The sequence below is a fragment of the Macrotis lagotis genome, chromosome 2 (assembly GCF_037893015.1).
Source record: "Macrotis lagotis isolate mMagLag1 chromosome 2, bilby.v1.9.chrom.fasta, whole genome shotgun sequence".
In the NCBI taxonomy this organism is placed as follows: Eukaryota; Metazoa; Chordata; class Mammalia; order Peramelemorphia; family Peramelidae; genus Macrotis; species Macrotis lagotis.
This window is the reverse complement of record NC_133659.1, coordinates 34,379,372-34,398,094: the sequence shown is the minus strand read 5'-3', so window position 1 is coordinate 34,398,094 and position 18,723 is coordinate 34,379,372. Positions and strand designations below refer to the sequence as shown.

Genomic DNA, 18,723 nt, shown 5'->3' with positions numbered 1-18,723 from the left:
GACCTCCAGGCCCAGATCACTGCCGCCTTTTGGAGCTCTGGAACTGGACAGATGGCTCGTAAACATCTGAATCTTCATGTGGCCCAAGTCAGCCTCCTGAGCACCCCCCACCCCATTCCTGACTTCCAGTCGCTTTGGAGTGCCGCCACCCCCGACTCCTTCAGCTTCCAAACCTTGGTGTCCTCCCCACCTCTTTGCTCTCCCTTCCCTCTAGATGCCGAGTCCTGCTGATTCCATCGCCCCATTTATTCCAGGCCCCCTCCCCCCCAAGCCCAGGCTCTTCACCTCTCACCTGCTTCCAAGGGTTTCCCATTTCCAGCCTTCCTTCCACCAACTGCCCGAGTGATCTCCTCAAAGCCCAACCTCACCGGGTCACTCCTCTGCTCCCTCTTTCTTCCGGACAAGCCCTTCCTAGACTGATTTCCCAGGTCTCCCCCTCATACTCCCCCACCCTGTCTGGGGCCACCCTGATGCATAATATTCCCTTGAAAGAGTGAGCAGTTATTAAACGCCTGCTGTGTGTCTTTTCTGCTAAGCTCTGGGGACAGCAGATGAGGCAGAGCCAGGCCCTGCCCTCAAGGGGAGGAAACCAGCAAACAGATGTGCCCTTCCAGCTCTAGGCAGGACTCCCTGGGTGGGGGAGAAGAGGCGTCTAGCAGAGACTGACCAGAGAGGCCGGAGAGATGGGCAGACAGAGCTGGGGAGGGAGGACAGGCCAGGCAGGTGGCCCGGCCAGGGAAACTGTGCAGAGGTGGGAGATGAGACTTGGGGTGGGGGAGGAGGCCTAGGTCAGGAAGGACTCTGAATGCCAGAGAGTTTTGGAGCCCCTGACATTGATTAAATTGCTCTGGTGACAGCTGAGGTTGGATTGAAGTGGGGAGACTCAGGAGGCCAGCCCACCCCCCCCAGCAGCTACTGCTGGGGTCCAGGTGGGGCAGGGTCAGAGTGGTCTGAGGAGGGTGTCCCAGAGGCCCCACAGTCATGGGTCAGATGGATTTCTTTCTGGAGGCAGGGCCGGTCCAACTGCTCCGGGCTCCTCGGAGTCTTTGGCCCTGGGCCACCCCTGACTTTAGTTTGTTTTGGGGAGTGGACCCAGGGGTATAGCTTCTGCTTGGGGTTTTCAGAGGTCAAGAGCTAGAGAGTCCCTGCAGTTGAAGGTTCGGTGCATGGGGGGAGGAGCGCTACGCCAGCTTAGCATAGGATCCCCCACTCCCAGGCCTGTCCAGGGCCTGATGGCTCCGTGTTCCTGGATAATGACATGGGGGCTTTGCCAAAAGCAGAATTTAGGCAGGTTTTCCCCAGGGGTGAGCAGCAAGCCCTGCATGTCTTCTGTCTTCACCCCCACCCCCACTCCCCGCCCCAGCTTCCTGCTCCACCAGGAGGAAGGACTTCACCAGGGAGAGAAAGGGCATGTCTGTCAGCAGGCACCTACCCTGTGGGCTCTGGCTCCAGAATTCTGGTGATGAAGGGACCTGAGCCACGGCACAGCTCCCCAGGTCCCCTCCTCCTGGACCCTTAACTCTGGGCCTGTTCTCAGGGGCCTCAGACTGGGGTCAAGGCCTGGGACCCAGGGCCTGCGGGTGAGGGCAGCAGCGGTTGGTGTAGGAGCATGGCATCAGTGATCTGGGCTCCAGGAATGGTCAGGACAGCCTCCTGACACTCAGCTCCTCACAGCCTGGCTCTGATACCTGGATGTCCCCCTCATGGCTGTGTCCTTCCAAGGTGGCCTTCAAGACCCTTAGGTCTGGGATGGGATCCACCTGGCCATATGACCCTTGAGATGTCCCTTCCCCTCAGAGCCTGTCCCCACATGCACACTGGCCCCTTCTGCAGGTTGGCCTCCTCACTCCCTACCCCCACCCCTGGACAATCTGTTTTCTGGGGTCCAGAAACCCAGTCATCGCCTCTTGTCCCTCCTAAGCTGACTCCCCACCTTCGCCCGGCTCCATGGGCCCCAGCTGTCAGACTTGTAGGCTTCTTTCTTGGAGCCGTCCCAAACCTTGACCCCCCCCATCTCCTTTCTCTGGACCCTCCCAGCATTGTTGGGGAGCTGTCCCACTTTGCAGACCGGGCCACAGACAGAGCTCCAATTGGGGAAGCATTGTGATAGCCCTACTGTGTGCTGAACATGGGGTCTGCCAGTCTAGAAGAGAAATGAGTGGCATCCTCCTGGAGGGGGGTGGGGGAGAGAAGCTGTCCCTTCAAGTCTGAGAAGAGGTTGAGTTGGATTGCTTGGGGGCTCAGTTGAACCCTGCAGGGAGCTGGATGATGGGGGGGGGCACATGAAGGGCTGGCCTGGAGGGGTGACTGTGGCTGGGGGTGGCGTGAGGCTTCTCAGAGCAGAAGTGGGCCCCCCAGGTCTGGTGCCTCCTCCCTTACCTGGGGTTCTGTGAGTCTGAGAGGGTCAGTGGGGGTGCTGAGCATGTGTCTGCCACAGGCCTTCTACCCCATGCCACATGGCCTGGCTGGGTCCATGGGAGGGCCCTGATGAGCAGGGAGTTGAAGTGAATCAATCCTCTTCTCTAGTCTCCTTCCTCCCCCTCTTCACCCCTCCCAGAGCCATGATGTCATCCCCTCTCACCTCCTTCTCCCCACACCCACCCCTGTCTGTGATGACGAGATGGAAGTCCTCAGTAGTTCCTTGATTGTGTCCCTTCCCATCTCCTCCGGCATGCCTCTCCCCTTCTGCCTGCAAGCATGCCCTTGTCTCTCCGGTCCTCAGAAAACCTTCCCTTGACCTTCTGCCACCTTTCACAACTGCTTTACTTACAGGCTGGCCTGAACTTTGCCTGAAGTGGCCTTCTCCAACATTAGCATTATCTTAACTTCTTGAAAGGTAGATTTTTGAGCTGTGTGGCCTTGAGCAAGTCACTTAACCCCCATTGCCTTGTAAAAACAAAAAAAAAGTAGATTTTGAGTGATAGCATTTGGTTCTTTCCTCTTGGCCCCTCCCCTGAAGCTTCTAGGTCCTCTTTATCTCTTCTGGCCCTGGTTTTCCCATTCACATCCCAAGAGCTGCCTGTATATGTTGTTTTGGGGTTCTGCTTCCTTCCTCTGTACCAGTTCAAGCAAGTCTTCCTGGGCTTCTCATTCCCCAGGCCCCTTATTCTTAGGGCATGGGAAGACTCCCTTTCATTCCTGGCTCAGCCAACCCTGCTCTCCCTGCCCCGGGGCTCCTGTCTGTCCTCCTGTTCTTTGCCACCACAAGAGAAGGGCTGGGCATTCTGGTGTTCAGGGGCCTTCCTCTTGTCAGTGCCCACTCCAGAGCCCAGGCACAGAAGTGGCATCCCATCCAAGGGCATGGACGTTTTAGTCACTTGCCAGGCATGGTTCCAAATTGTTTTCCAGGACAGCTGGACTAATTCACAACTCTCCCAACAACGTACTGGTATTTCCACAACATCTCCAACACTGATTATACCCATCTTTTGTCATTTTTACCCATTTGCCGGCTTGTTTTGACTCTGATCATTAGTGATTTGTAGCATTCTTTTGTGTGACTGTGAATAGTTGGTGATTTTTCTTTAGAGAATTATTTGTATTTATTCTCTGACCACTATCTAGTGGGGAATGGCTTTGAGTTCTATGTGTCTTGGATATCAGACTCTGACAAGAGATAGTTGATAAAAGGATTTTTTTCCCCTCTCCACCAGCTTCCCTAGGTATGTCACTTTTGTTTGTGGAAAAGATTGCCACCTCCAAGTAATCAAAGTTATCTATAGTATCTTCCAAAACAGTGATCCCTTCAATTGTGAGATCAAATGGCCTTTTTCTCAGGCTCACTATTTTTTCCTTCTCTGTAGCTTTTGACCCTGTTGATTTTTTAAAAATATCCCACCTTTTATTTTCCTGAATCCCTAACTGAAGTTTGACAATTTCTTCAATTTATCTCTAAAGGAGATTCCAAGAAAGGGTCCCTGGGCTTCAGCAGCCCTCCTACCTGCCAGGTGCCCCAGGGGCACAGGCCAAGTGAAGCATCTTGGTTTGGGGGCCTGGCTCTCCCCATGTCTCTGTGTGAAGGAGCCCCAGATCTGAGGATCTGGCAGCAGGTGCTCCCTACCTTCTTCCTCTGGGCATCAGAAGGCTGGCCTGTAGACATACTGAACTCCATGACTTCCTTGTTCCTGTCTTCCCAGTCCCCAGGCTCCTCCCAACCTTGGTTCCATCTTCATCTCCCATTCATACTGCCCTCCCCCCACCCCATCCAGTCTGTTTCCAGAGCCACCCCCTTCCTCCATTTATCTGATTCAGGCCCTTGACCTCTCCTGGATCATCACACCAACTTTCTGTTGGGTCTCCTTATCTCCAGCCTCATCTCTTTCCAGTCTGTCCTCCACATAGCTCCCAAAGTGCACCCCAATGGCTACTGAGGGCCTCGAGGACAAAGCAGACCCCTTGGTTTGGCATCTGAAGCACCGGCTAGCTGCCTGTAACCTCCCTCCAGGTTGGCCTGGAGTGCTCTTTTTCTTTGCCTCTAGCTTTGAGTTTCTTAAAGTTCAACTCAGATTCCCCCTTTGGCAGGAGGCTGCTCCCTGGCTCCCCACCCTCCCCCAGGTGATATGTCCCACCTCCTCTGGGTGACACCCACTTATGTCCATGTCATCTCTCCATTTGAGGGCAGGGTCTGTGCCTGCATGCCGTAGACACTAAAGACTTTGGTGCTCTGCTGCTTCTTTGGAGTTGGCATAATAAGATTAAATTCAACAGGGATACATGTTAAGTGTGGCACTTGGGTTCAAAAACCCAAATATGAGATGGGAAGAGGCCTAGAGAGAAAGGGTCTTGAGACCCTGCCCTGTGAGGATTACTTATGGGAAGTCCCCAGCTGAGCCCTACAGATATAGTCCTGTGACTCCTGAGACCCTGGGGGTCAAGAGGGCTGCCTTTAAGGACCCAGAGGACTGGATGAGGAGCATTTGGGGAGGAAGGGTACATGATGGGCCACCTGGCCAGGTCTGAGCTGAGGAGGGACCCCCGGGGCCCCGGGTGTTAACCCCCCTCACTTGGCATCTTGTACCCCATAGCAGCCCCATCCCCATTCCCTCCTCCTCGCCATCTTTCTTCCCTGGGTTCAGATGGATCTGCCAATGCTTTGGCTGCTCACACTCAGCCCAGAGACCTTCACTGGCTTTCTCACGCTCCCAAGTCAGGTGCCCCTGCATTGACCCTCTTTTTTTTTTTTAAAGTTTTTGCAAGGCAATGGTGTTAAGAGACTTGCTCAAGGCCACACAGCTAGGTCATTATTAAGTGTCTGAGGTTGGATTTAAACTCAGGTCCTCTTGACTCCAGGGCCGGTGCTCTATCCACTGCGCCACCTAGCCGCCCCTAACCCTCCTTTTCTGGGTGAACTTCTGGTTCCTGATTGCAGCCAAATTGGTCTCTTGTCTAGTTCCACACATTACCAGTATGGTTATGCTACAATGGACTCCCTTGACTGGAAAGCTCATTCCCTGTCTCCTCCAGGAAGTCTCTCTTTCTCCCTTGGGCCTCTTGGTCTTCCATCCTCATTCTGTGGGAAGGCAGGAACTGTGACTGAACTCAGCCTCTATTCTCCCCCCACGGCCTCCATAGCCCAGAACCAAAGGCTCTGAGCATGGCGGATCGGGGAGGGGGCTGTCATCAGTGTTTCCAGGACTCAGTTGGCTGTTGGCTTGGAATACTGGGGGAGTGACACTAGGAGGGTCACTGACAGCACCCCTGACCCCAGGTAGAGGTGACTGGGGCAGTGAGGACCAGGCATGGCCAATGGATGTCCCACCTGGGCAGCTCTGAGGGTCATGGGGCTTCCCCTCTCACTGAGCTTTGGACACTGCTCTCGTCCCCTTGAGCTCCTCTTCCATTTGATCCTCCAGAGACTCCGGGCTTTCTCCCATCCTAGTTCCTAGGACTCTTAAATCTAGAGGGGACCTCAGAGTCCAACCCTCGTGTTACAAATGGGGGAGCTGAGTTCCAGAGAGGTGAAGGGACTTAGCCAAGGTCCCATAGGTGGTAGAGCCCAAAGAACTGGGGCAAGTTCCCCATTAATGGTCCCAGCAAGGCCAGCCTTGAGAGGTAAAGGGTGACTTACGATGAAATCCCTAGCCCCCCCCCCAAAACCCCCTGAATCCCAATCTGTGAGCTGCCCATCTGGTCTCACCACTCTGCCTGCTCTTTATCTCAAACCCTGGGGTAGATAGCACCAAAATGGGAGGTGAGGAGACATCCAGACAACAGAGTCAGGATCCAAGGGGATCCTGTGAGGCTGGAGCACCAGGCTGAGTCTGAGAAGATAGTGTTCAGAAGGAGTCAATGCAAAGTCCCCCACTTGGGTTAAAGAAATCAACTTCCAAGAACACAGTGGAGGAAGTATGGTTAGACTGCAGGCTGAAAAAGATCTGGGAGTCTTGGTGGTCTGTCAGCCAGCTGAGGACGAGTCAGCATGACAGCGTGGCCACTGCGGTGTAAGGACATTCTTTAGCTGCACAGTGTTCGGAGCAAGGAGGGCAGGCTGAGAGACCCAGAAAAGAGAAGGCCGAGGGCACCTGAGAGCTGGTGTGGTTTCCTTGGCCATCCTGGGGAGGAGGGATTAGCCTGCTAAGGGGCAGGTCTAGGCTGGAGTATTCTTGGAGCCGTCCTAGGGGAGGGGGCTGTGGGAGCTGCATGGACCTGGGTTGGGCTTGCTGCCGAGGCCCCTTTGCTCTGGATTGTGTCTCTTCTGGTTTTGTCTGACTCAGTTTACCTCTGGCTTCCTACCTGTGTTTTTGAGATTCTCCTGTGCCCAGGGCTGCCGACCTGGCTTGGTTGCAGAAAGACACCTGGCAGGTGTCCAGGGCCTAGGTCCTGCCTGCTGAGAGTGTTGTCATATTGGTGTGAGTGGGCCAGGTGACATCTCGTGGGACTGGGGGCCTCCTGGAAGGAGGAGTCAGACCCTGAGAAGGACTCGAGGAATGGAGAAAGATCAGAGACTCCGGGACAGCTGCCCAGGCCGGAGAACCGGGATGGAGCCTAAGAAGGGGAGGGAGGGAGGAAGGAGGAGCTCTGGAGGGCGGGCGGCGGGCGAGCTGGTGGCGTTCACAGCTCGACCTAATGAGAGGGAAGAGGCAGGAGCAGTGGCAGGCCGGGAAATGCGTCTCTGCCGCCAAGCAGAAGCCGGGCTGCTGGCCCAGCATCCTCAGGAAGTAATTAAGGCTCCGATTGGCCACAGGCCGGGGCGTCTGGAGCTCATTCATCCGCTGCGAGCCCCAGCTGGGAGAGTCGCAGGGAGTCCCAGAGAGGCTGCCGAGTGAGCAGGTGGAGGGGGGCGAGGGCCAGCCGCCCGGTGGCGCCCCAGACCCTGCCCTCGGAGGAGGGGAGCGGCTCCAAGTCCTGTCTTCAGGGGTCTCCCAGGCTGGGGGGACAGAGAGGGAGCAGCCCTGGTCCTCGCCCCAGTGACCCTGCTGCCCTCTTCACCCAAGATGCAGGAGCTGGCGGTGTGGAGCTGTGCTTGAGACCCTATCAGAGGAACTCGACGTGCCAGTTTCAGCTCTTAGGCCATAGGGAGCTGGTGAGCTGACCACTGGGGCTGTGGTCAGACCTCGGCAGGAGGGCACCAGTGTGGCTTCCTTGGAATAGCATGTTGTGGCAGTGCCCCACTCTCTGAGGCCAAGGCGGGCCTCAGGACCCCACGGCCCAGGGAATCCCTGTCCTCACGGAGTCTATATACAAAGAGATGGGTGTTTGGAGGTGGGGTGGGGAGTGGTGGGCGAAAGGGCCTCATGGAGAAAATGGTGCCTGAGCTGGGCTTGGAGGGACATGAGAGACTGATTGAGGCCAAGGTGGGGGGGGGCAGCCCTAGCAGAGGCCTGGGGCCCAGCCTGAACTCCATCAGGACAGAAGGGCTGCTGCCAGTCTAATGAGAGGAGCCAGGATGGCAGTCAGGGCTGTCCCAGGTGAGGACGCGAGGTACAGAGGTATAGCACCAGGGGATTAGCCAGGGGCCATGGGGAGGGGCAGGCAGGCCTGTGACGTGGCCTGGCAGACGAGGCCTCGGGTAGTTTCACTGGGGGTGGAGGGTGCCGTCATGGGAATTGGGTGGGACGAGGGTGTCTGGGCTGGGGAACAAGTCCTGGAGAGCCCAGGCTGGCCTCCCTTTGGCCCTGAGCCCACACTCTAGCTATTGGGAGGGAGCACACCCTACACAGAGGCAGCTGGGGGGGGCCTGCCCTGTCCCTCATGGGGTGCTAGGGGCCATGGGGGAGAGACTTTGAGCCCCTCTGAGTGTGGCTGTGGCCTCCTGGTCTGGACTACATAGCTGGAGGCTCAGGAGAACAGGCCTCAAAATGTCTGGCCCTCATTCCCTCAGCTGCTGAGGGACCTGGTGATGAGCCTGGCTAGAGACGTGTATCTATGGGGAGTTCAGGTGCCCAGAATATCACCCCACCTGCACCCCACCTTGGGACCATTCTCAGTGACCTCCAGCCTCGGTTGGCCTTGTGGGAGTCCATATGGCTCAGCTCCTGGGCCTCCCCAAGCCGTCCCATCCTGGGCCCCTCGTTGCCCTGGGGATCTCATAGCCTGTGCCTCTTTCCCTTAGGTCTGCTGCTTTTCCGGCCATGACCCTGGAGGCTGCCCTGAGGTGGGCCATGGTCCCCCTGCTGCCTGCTCTCGTGTTCCTTGGATTCGCAGTGGGCACCCAGGCAGACAGTGAGTGCCCTTCTTCCTTCTGGGATCCCTGGCAGGCATCTGCTGGTGTGCAAGGATGAAGGGGAGAGCCTGGGCAGAGGCCCCCAGGACAGATTGGGAAGAGGCCAGTTTGGCCGATCCAAGGAATATGGGAAGCCGGAGGGTGAAGCCAGGTTACAGGGGTAGATGAGAACTCTGCCCTTTGGCCAGAGCTGCCACTGCAGGAGTCCAGGTGCCTGGGGGGGGGGGGGCGGCAGGGGAGGAGCTGCTGCCTAGGTGAAATCTACTGGCGGGGGAGGGGGAGGTAAGATGAGAGAGGCGGGAGCCAGGGTTAGTCTGGGGAAGGGCAGGGCCGGGCCCTGGCAGCCCAGCTTCTGCCTGTGGCTGACCCGGGCTGGGCCAGGCAGCCTGCTCGACTTTGGCCTGGACTCTGGGCGTTGGTCTAGAAGGGAGGAGGGGCCGAGCAGAAGTGCTCCAAGGCTCTGGGGAGCTAGGCCTTGGCATCCTGGAGAGGGTGGGCCCGAGGTTCTGGACCCCAGAACCCTTGGAAGAGCTAGCAGTTCTCTTTCCCCTCCCCCCACAAGCTGGTCGGACGAGTTTGCAGGCTGAGGCTGGCTTGGGTTGGAGTGGAGGTGGGGCTTCTCCAGCAAACCCTCCAGGCCCTGCTGCCTGCCCAGCCCTGCCCCCTCCTGAAGGGCACACAGGTGCCAATGAGGATGGGCAGGGAGGCCGGGATGGAGTCTGCTGTGCTGAGGAGAGGCCCAGACCCAGAGCTCTGAGGGTCAACCCAGGGGTCTGAGGGCAGGGTAGGCCCCTTCAGGACCCTTGGCTTGTCGCCAAGGCCAGAGCTACCTGGTCCAGGCTTGCTCATCTGCAAACCTCCAGAAGCCAGCCAAACTAGCCTTCCTGAAGCTCCCCACACAGAGATGACACCCCATCTCCTTCCCAGACCATCCCTCAGACCTGGAAAGCCCTTCCTTCTCACCTCTGTGAGGTCAGGTAGCAGCATCACCTCCATGGCTGCTTGGACTGTCCCCCATTCTTCTCTTCAACTTCTCCAGGCCCTTGCTGCTTTCCCCATTGAATGGAAGCTCCAGGAGGGCAGGGACCTTTTCGTTTTGTAGTGTAGCGATCAGAGATCTTGGGTCACTGGTGACCACCCCATCTGCCCCCTGCTTCAGGTAAACCCACCTTTGTGAAAGCTCCTGAGGACCAGACAGGCCTGTCTGGGGGTGTGGCCTCCTTCGTGTGCCAGGCCACAGGCGAGCCCAAACCCCGTATCACCTGGATGAAGAAGGGCAAGAAGGTCAGCTCCCAGCGATTTGAGGTGAGGCCAGCAGCCCAACCAACAGCACACAGTGGTGGTGCAGGGGTGTGGGACTGAGGGGACGAGCTGGGAGGTGAGGCCACGAGACCCAGAGGGAGATGAAGATAGGATCGGGAGACGAGGATGGAGGAATGAGGGAGGGGAAGCCCCCCAAGGAGGTTGTGGGGGCAGGGAGCCGGAGAAGGCTAGGTGGTGTGGGGAAAGGCAGTCCTGAGTGTCCTGTAGCCAGGCTTAACTCAGGGCTTCAGGTGAGCGGAAGAAGACGCCTAGGAAGATTCCTTCTTTCAGAATTTGGAGCTGGAAGCTCAGATCTAGATGTCTTGGGGCTTGCAGGGGAGGGGGATATAGGTCCCAGTCAAAGAGTGGGGCCTGGGGTTTGGAATGAGTTTGTGGAAGTGGAAGCAAGATGTTGAGGAACCTGAGAGGATAGGAGAAGGGGGTAGGCCTGGTATACTCCTCATCCTCCAGATGAGCCCCCTCCCACCTATAGGAGCATCCCATCTTCCCCAGTGCCACCTCCATACAGGAGGACTGAGGTCTCCACCCTCCCTCATGTGTACCCCTCCTGTGTCAAGGGCCCACCCCCAGCTCCAGAGACAGCCAGGAAGGGGGATACCCTCCCTGACAGCCCCATCCCTGGCTTCCTCCTTCAGGTGATTGAGTTTGACGATGGGGCCGGGTCTGTGCTCCGCATCCAGCCATTGCGGGTGCACCGGGATGAGGCCATTTACGAGTGTACGGCCACGAACAGCCTGGGCGAGATCAACATCAGCGCCAAGCTCACTGTGCTGGATGGTACGTGCAGAGGGCCGCATAGCCCCCCAAATTTGTGTGCCGTCTGATGCGACGCTGGGCAGTGGTCATTGAGGGAGGCCAGAAGTCACTTGGTCAAATCTGGGTCATCCCTTGCAGTGGGATGGTCAGTGAGGTTGGATCTCTCTCGTGGTCTGTCTGTAATGGTCAGAAGTCTCTCTGTGGTCACCGTGTGATGATCAGTGAGACTGGATGTCCCCCATCAATGCATCTGTGATGACTGGGGAGGGGAACCTTCCCAAGAGGGTATGGTGAGCTGTGGCGGGGAGGCCACTGGTGGAGACGTCTTCAGAAGCAGAGCAGCACAAATCAAATATCGCCTTCTAGCTGGCCAGGGGCCCTTGGACAAGTCCCTCGGCCTCAGGAGAGGATGAGGGCTAGTCTAGACGGCCTCGGCCCAGGGCCCAGGAACTGGCTGTATGTGATCCCTTAAGATGGCCCCAGGAGATGGCTAGCAGTAGAGACCAGGACTAAGGGAAGAAGAGCTTCTGTCCCCCCTACCCCCAAAGGCTGGCATCTCAACCTTGCCTCCCTCTCTCCTGGGTGGGACATCCTCCCGGAGCCATGCTGGCATTCGCAGCATCTCCTGGGTGGGGGGGCTTCCTGAGGGAGTTCCCTCTGAGTCTGAAAGGATACTCAGGAATTCAGTAAGGGGGCAGCTAGGTGGTGCAGTGGATAGAGCACCGGCCCTGCAGTCAGGAGGACCTGAGTTCAAATTTGGCCTCAGGTACTTAATAATGACCTAGCTGTGTGGCCTTGGGCAAGCCACTTAACCCCGTTTGCCTTGCAAAAAAAAACACCTGAAAAAAAGGAGAGAGTTTGAGGGAGCGCAGACTGGGAGGGCGAAAACCCCAAGCTGTACCAGGGCCTGGAAAGGTCAGGTGGCAGAGTTGTCCAGCACCAGCTGAGGGAGGCCTGGGACCCCCAAGAGCACACCCTCCCCTTACCCCGCCTTTGCTCCGACTGGGGAGCGGGCTGGCTCAGGTGCACCCAGAGCAGGACCGGCTGGCTTCTCAGGGCTGAGGGCAGGAAGAGCCAAGTTCAAATCCCGGCTCAGACCCTTAGTAGCTGGGCAGCTTATTCATGTTGTTTGTACTTCAGTTTCCCCATCTGTGAAATGGGAATGATGGTGGTGCCCGTCCCTGGAGTTATTGTGAGGATCCGGGAATTCCGAAGGGCTCAGGAGCCTGCTGCCCATTGTTCCCCTGGGTTGGCCCATCTCCCGCCTCCATCTCTCGCCTCCCCTTCCCCCACCAGCCTCTCCGGCGGTGCCTCTGGTTCCCCCTCCCTCCCGCCCACCTGCCTGGGCCTCCTCTGCTTGGCTCCCCTCAGCCTCACAGGCTGCCAGACCTTGGTCCTAGCCCCGCCCCCTCCGCCAGCCTCCTTGGTCCACCCAGGGTTGCTATGGAAACCTTGCTGGGCCAGGGCAGGAGTGGGTGGAGCCAGAGCTGCAGAATGCCGGCGGCAGCCACAGGAGCTCTGGGGTCATCAGCCTCCTCTCCCTGACTGGCGATGGAAGGCTGATGGCCTGGACAAGTAGAGGCCCCCCCCCACTCCCCACATCCTCTTAGAGGAATAGGCCAGGCCTGCCCCCCGCCCCGTCTTGCCCCCACGAGCCTTGACCTTGCTGCCCTCATGAGGGGTCTCCAACTGAGTTGGGTCTCTGGTGTCACCTAGCTCAGCTTTGGGGGGCTCAGTAGATGTGTGCCCTCCATCTCCCTTTGGCCCAAGAGCCACTCCAACTTGTTTTTGTGTGTTGGGGGAAGAAACAGAAGCTACTTAGAGAGGGAGGGAGCGAAGAAGGCCTGGCCAGCCTGCAGCCGCTTCTGGGGGGCCACAGCAGAAGGGAAGGGAAGGATCAGGCAACCTGGCTGCAGGGGACTTTGAATGCCAGACAGCTCCCATCTGAGGGCATCTTTGGCAGGGTGGGGATGGTACAGGGTACAGGGAGAGTGGAAGCAACCCTGGGGTGGGCCTTGAATGCCAGCCAGACGGGGTGGTCGGTGTGGGTGGGAGGCCATGCAGACCAGGCCTCATGGGGCAGGCTCAGCTGCCGGGCCTTCCTCTGGGCCACGCTCACAAGGTACACTTAAGGTTCTGCTCTTCTCCCTCTCTCTCAGGAGAGCGCCACATCAGCTCCTCCACACCCAGTCCTCCCCTCCACCCCAAGCTCTCTCCAGAGCTTGTTTCTATCACCACAGCCTGAAGAGAAAGGGCTGTGGGACTATAGCCATAGCCAGCCCCTTTGTTGTACAGATGGGGAAGCTGAGGCACAGTCAGAAGTTAAAGGACTCAGCCAGAGTCACCCAGCTAGGAAGTGTCTGAAGTGGGATTTGAACCCAGGTCTCCCTGACTTTGGTTCCAGCCCTGAAACATGAGGTGCTCTGGAGGTGGAAATGCCAAGACTCCCAATTCAGGCTGCCTACTGGCGGCTCTCCCTCCCCTTTTGGCTCAGCTGCCAAAATGACCTTCCTATTGTTTTTTGCATTTAATAGTATTTTGTTTTTCCCAATTCCATATAAAGATGTTTTCAACATTCATTTTTGTAAAATTGAATTTCAACCCCCCCCCCAAGTTAGCAAGGAAGCGATGCGATCTAGGTGCCCCGTGTGCAGGCACGCCAATCGTATTTCCATATTAGTCATGTTGTGAAAAATGAAGCAGGCCAAAAGAGAAAAACCACAAGAGCAGGGGAAAAAGTGAAAACCATTGACTTCAGTTTTCACCCCCAACTCCCTAGTTCTTTCTTGGCTGTGAAGAGCCAAAGGGACCTTCCCCAGCACGGTGTGTGACCATGTTGCTGCCCAGCTCCAGAACCTTCTGGGACTCCACATCGCCTGGAGAGAACACAGCCCCCGGGCATTTAGTAATCTCCCCACCCAGCTTCAGCCTGCCCTCTCGGGCTGGTTTCACATTTCTCCCCCAACCCATCCACAGCCATTCAACTGGCCCGCTGCTTCTGGGGCTGGGTCCTCAGCTTTGGAGCGCTGCCCTTCTTCTCTCCCTTCCAAGAGTCCTTTCCCTTACAGTCTATTTGATATCCCCTTTTGTTTAACTCCTGGGCCCCAAGTAGACCCCAAGATCCTCAGGATATCTTGCCCTCGTACCCCTGTCCAGTATCCAGCTGTGTCCCCCCACTAGCAGTGAGCTTAAAGACAGATTGAACTGTAGAGAGGGCCAACCTGGATGTGGGGGTGTTCCCTGCTTGAACCCCCCCAGAGCCAGCCCAGGCCCCTCCCTGTTCTTTCTCTCTGTCCTCTCTTCTTCACTCCCCTGAGGTGACTTCATCTCTTCATCCTCCAGGCCTGTCTTGAGCCTCTGAGATAGAACGTCAGGTCTGGGATGTTCCTTGGGGACAGCTAATACAGTCTGGCCTGAACGAGCACCCCCCCCCCAAAAGACACCAGAGAAAGCCAAGCCTTTGACTGCCTGGCACCTGGGGCTGACCCCACAAGAATCCGGGGACGTTTGGGGTGGTAGACTCGGCCATCTCTTCCACAGGGGCTCAGATCCTGGGCTGGGGAATAGGGCAGCTCTGAGAGACTGAAGGCTTGAATTGGGAGAGGAAAGGAGAGACAGAGAGACAGAGAAAGAAACAGACCAGGCCTGCAGCCTCCCGGGGGACAGCCAGGGCGCTCGGGGAATGTCCAGCCCACTGTGAGGCCTCATGGGAAGGAACCTGAGAAGGGGAGGTGCAATCAGCCTCCTCTCTGGATGGAGGGACCGTCTGGGGAGTGGGGCCACAGACCTGGAGGGGGGTGCCGGTGGTCCCAGTTTTTAGAAAAGCATCTTGACAGAACTTCCATTGGGAACATTAAAGGGACAGTGAGTGAGCCCTCAGAAAGAGAAGGAGCTATGAGAGGCTATCTTGGGGATAGTGGCCATGTGGCCTCATGCCAAGGCCAGGGGCTCTCGGATGCTGGAATCCTCCTGGACCTTGGGGGCAGCCAGCCTGTGTTGACCCTGAACTGCCCCCCTCTGTGATAGAAGACCCAGGATGGGGAGCCTGAGGAGGCACTGATTTGTCTGAAAAAGATTCGGGGGTTTGAGTGGACCTCCAGGCTGATGGGCTACACAAAGGGCAAGATGTCCAGAGCTAGGGAGCCTGGGGGATGGGGCCTGTGAGGCCTCAGTTTCCTCATTTGTAAAAAGGGGGGTGATCTGAGCACCAGCTTCTCATGGCCAATAGTGAGAGGGAAGTGTGAGCTGGAGGGAGGTGGGAGTCAGCCAGGCTGGCAGGTGGGGGCTGCGGCAAGGGCCCCCCCACCATTCAGCTTCAGACTGATCCCCACAGAGCCCAGATTAAAAAACAAAACATGCTTTTAAGATGCCATGTTTGATGAGTGGAAGAATGGGGAGCCGCCGTCTGGGGGGAGGGGAGAGGGGGAGGGGGCTCCCGCGCCTGCTCATGCGCCACCCGGTGGGGGGCTCCAGCCCGTTGAGTCTGTGCGCGTGGGTGTGGCTGTGCACACACTGCTCTGGTGGCTGGTAAACATGCGGGTGAGGGGGTCACCCCGACAGACGCCACGGCGGCCTCCACACTGCTGGGGTGTCTGGCTGCAGAGACTCTCCATCTGGCTGCTTGCGTGAGCCCAGCCTCCTCTCTGGGCCCCATCTGCCAGGGCCCTTGGGGGAGGGGCCCAAACTCCCCAGAGCCGAGTGGCCTCCGGGGGAGATCCTGGCACCACTTTGGGGGGGGTCCCTTCAGGGCCCTGCCAACTCCTAGGGTCTCAGCTTCTGACGTCATGTCCTGCCTGTGAACGGAGCTCCAGGTGCCCCCTCCCCTCCAGAGCAGGAGGGCCTTCAGCTGGACTAAGTGGGGGGAGACATTGCAGGGATTCCAGGGGAGGGCAGGGGCCAGGGAGCCACTCCCTGAGCCAGGCACAGGTGGACTCCAGGAAGGGGGATGGTGTGGGGGCCTGCCTGCCTCCATCCTTCCCTATCTCTCTACCTATGGAAGCTAGTCCTTTGGGGGAGACATGAACTTTCTCCTGCATGGTCCCGTTCGGGTCTCCCCCTCCCCGCAAACGGAGAAAGTCTTCTATTGTCAACCCTGTTTCCCCAAACTAGATGCCGCCGCCGCCCCCCCCCCCCCGCAGGCAGGTATCTGAGGCTGGCAGCTCCTGTAGTGTCCTTCCCAGGAGCCCCCCCCCCCATGCTCTGCCACCGGCACCTCAGGTCCCCTCTCCCAGCCCAAGGGCAGGACCCCAGCCTCAAGGCTCCTCCCCACTCCAGAACCCCTTGTCCCCCTACCCCCACCCAGGGCCATCAGGGAAGGCTGCTGGATGAGGTCAGGAAGGGAGGAGGACCCGTGAGGAGGACGGGGGTTGGACAGGGCCTTGAATGCCGGCCCACCCTGGGCTGCAGGGTCTGCTTCCCCTCTCCTCCCAGAGGGCTCCTACTCTCTTCTTCCTTCTCTCCTCCCCCACCCCCATCACCATGGTAACCAGAGGGGCCTGAGCTGGGCAGTGGGAAGGCTGCAGAAGAATGGGAAGACAGCCCTGGCAGAGGCCAGAGCCACCTCCGTGGGCACCTGGGTGGTCTTGATGGGCCCATCTGGCCCAGATGCCAGATGGCTGGGCATGAGCCTCAGAGCCAGACCTTGGGCCCTCTGCCCACCTGACACTGGTTCTCAGGCCAGCTGGGACTGTTTTCCAGGTACCCACCCATCTGCACCATCTCCCTTGCTTGACCAGATTCCTGCCAGAAGTGGGGAGGGAATGTGGGGGTGAGCACTGGTTGTCTTGGGTCTGGGTCCCAAAGGAGCTGAGTTCAAGAAATCCCTGCTTTTTGTGACCTTGAATGTGTTCTTCCTTCTATCTGAATGAGGCTGGGCATGGGGGTGGGGGGTTAGCATTTATACAGCATCTCCTTCATCTTTGCCGGGCAGGCTCACATATGACTTCACAACACCCCCGAGAGGCAAGGGCTCCCCTTTTTTCAGTTGAGCAAACTGAGGCAGCAGGTTAAGTGATTTGCCCCAAGTCACACAGCTAGGGGCTGTCTAAGGTCAGAGAACTTGAGCAGGAAGTCTCAAGGTCAGGCAGCAGGCCAAAAAGAAAGAAACCCCCACTCCCTCTCCCCCGCTGCCTGCCCTCAGTGCTTGGTGTAGCCTGAGCTTCCGCTCACTCTGGGCCGCTCCCTCATTGCTCTCTGCCTCAGTTTCCCTATCAGTGAAATTCAAGGATGCAGCTGGACAGATGGGGGGTCGGGTGGGGTCGGGTCCCCATGCTCATTCTGAATTTTGCATGAACGGGCCTTGTGACTGGAGGCGAGGCAGAGGCCTGGGATTTCTGTTTACGAGGCTCAGTGTCTTAATGAGATTGAGAGCGGCAGCTAATTGCCAGAGGATTGAATTACAAGAGCAGATGGCGGGCTTGGGCTGCTTCCTCCTCCGCCGCTGGGCGCTTGGAATCCCCCAGGGGGAAGACTTTCCTGAAGCTGGCCTGCACCCCGTTCTCCCCAGAGCTCCCCTCCTCTCCTGGGCTCAGAGAGCTGGCCTGACCAGCCCCTACTACAGGGGCCTGGAGGAGACAGGAGACAACATGAAAGGTGGGGCAGCGCGGGGGGAGCCTTGGTGAAGTCACCCCCTTCTCAGAGACCCTCTGAGAGCATTTGGCTTCCTGGCAGCCTCTGCTGGGGTGCAGTGGGAGGTTTCCGAGAGGATGAAAGCTTGGGGGCTGACCATCCCATTGTGCTGGGTCCTAGTCAGAGCAGCTGGAGGGGTGTGTTCCCTTCTGGGCTCCATGAGTCGGGATGGAAACGTGTGGATGGGCGGAAGAGGGCAGCTCTGGCAGAGGAAGAGCAGCAGAATGAGCTGGAGGATGGAGAACAAGGATCCTGGGGAGGGCAGGCTGGGGTCCACAAGCCTTGAGGTTGGATGGCAGCCAAAGAGCCAGAATGCAGGAGGCTGCCCTAAAAGGTCTCCAGCCAGGGTGTAGCCAGTCATTCTGGGAGAGTCTGCTTCAGGTCAGGGTGGTCCTAGCTGCGAGGCCAGTACCTGGCTTTGACCCCTCCCCTGCCACCAAGTCACTGGTGTTGGACTGGCCATAGCCGATGACGGGGCAGCCAGAATTTCCATAGCACCCTGAAGTTTGCAAAGTGATTTGCTAACCTCTCCTCCCCAGTTTACATGTGGGTTCACTGTGGCAGAGGCCTGAAGGGACCTGGGTCCTCCAGTTGGTGCTTGAGACCAGCTTTGAACCCAGGTCCGAGTCTCTGTCCTCCCTGATCGCCACTCCCTGGGGAGCCCTGGTGTGGGGAGCCTGGGTGAGGGACCCTGGCAGAGCCTGGGGGCTTTCCTCTGCCTGGCCTTTCTTCAGGGACAGGTTGAGGCTGCCCAAGCCTGGCAGCTCACTCCACATCTGAAGCAGGTGGGGGGGGATTGCCGCCGTTTGTGTGATTCCCGTCGCCATGGTGCCCGCACTCCAGCAGCTTAATTAGGCTGGTCTCAGTGCCTGCTTTGCAAGGGAGAGCCCGTGGGCAGCGGGTGGGCAGGCGAGCTCTTTGCCGCACAGCAGGGCCTGCCGCCTGAGCTCTGGGCTGGATGGCCAGGGCGGGGCCACAGCTTCTAGAGAGAAGAGGGGCCACCCCCTCCCAGCACCCCTCCCCCAACTGTTCCTACCAAAGTGGACAACCATCCTGATCAGTCCCTCTCATCAGAGGAAGAATCTGCCCCCCGCCCCCGGCCCCATGTGTGAGCTACCCTTCTGGGGATGGGCAAAGATAGATGGGATACAGGCCCTGCCCTCAGGGAGCTCCCAGGGCAGTGAGGCTAGTGTCAGCAAAGGAGAGAGAGAAGCTCCAAAGGACCGTGGCAAGGGGTGGGGAGAGCCCTCTGTCCTGCTCCATCCTTGGGCATGAACATCCTCTTCCCATGGGCCTGGGAATGTGGCCACACAGCTTGAGGCAGAGCTGCCCCTGATGGATGAGACCTCTCCCCT

General features: G+C 58.2%; 1 protein-coding gene and 1 long non-coding RNA gene across 7 annotated transcripts in view; one reads left to right on the top strand and one right to left on the bottom strand.

Moving 5' to 3' along the window:
• Window positions 1–18,723, top strand: part of PTPRF (protein tyrosine phosphatase receptor type F) — a 77,127-nt gene that overhangs the window by 4,679 nt on the left and 53,725 nt on the right. For all 6 annotated transcript variants that reach the window (XM_074221638.1, XM_074221636.1, XM_074221634.1 and 3 more), the window contains exons 3-5: window positions 8,552–8,661; window positions 9,822–9,967; window positions 10,621–10,762. In XM_074221638.1, the coding sequence (XP_074077739.1) occupies window positions 8,571–8,661; window positions 9,822–9,967; window positions 10,621–10,762 (379 nt within the window). In that variant the 5' untranslated portion in view covers window positions 8,552–8,570. The remainder of the gene's footprint in view (window positions 1–8,551; window positions 8,662–9,821; window positions 9,968–10,620; window positions 10,763–18,723) is intronic.
• LOC141512582 (uncharacterized) lies at window positions 2,307–2,912 on the bottom strand. Its single transcript, XR_012475533.1, has 3 exons — window positions 2,771–2,912; window positions 2,602–2,689; window positions 2,307–2,484 (listed from the first exon to the last, which is right to left on the bottom strand). It is a non-coding gene; the product is annotated as an uncharacterized LOC141512582 (long non-coding RNA).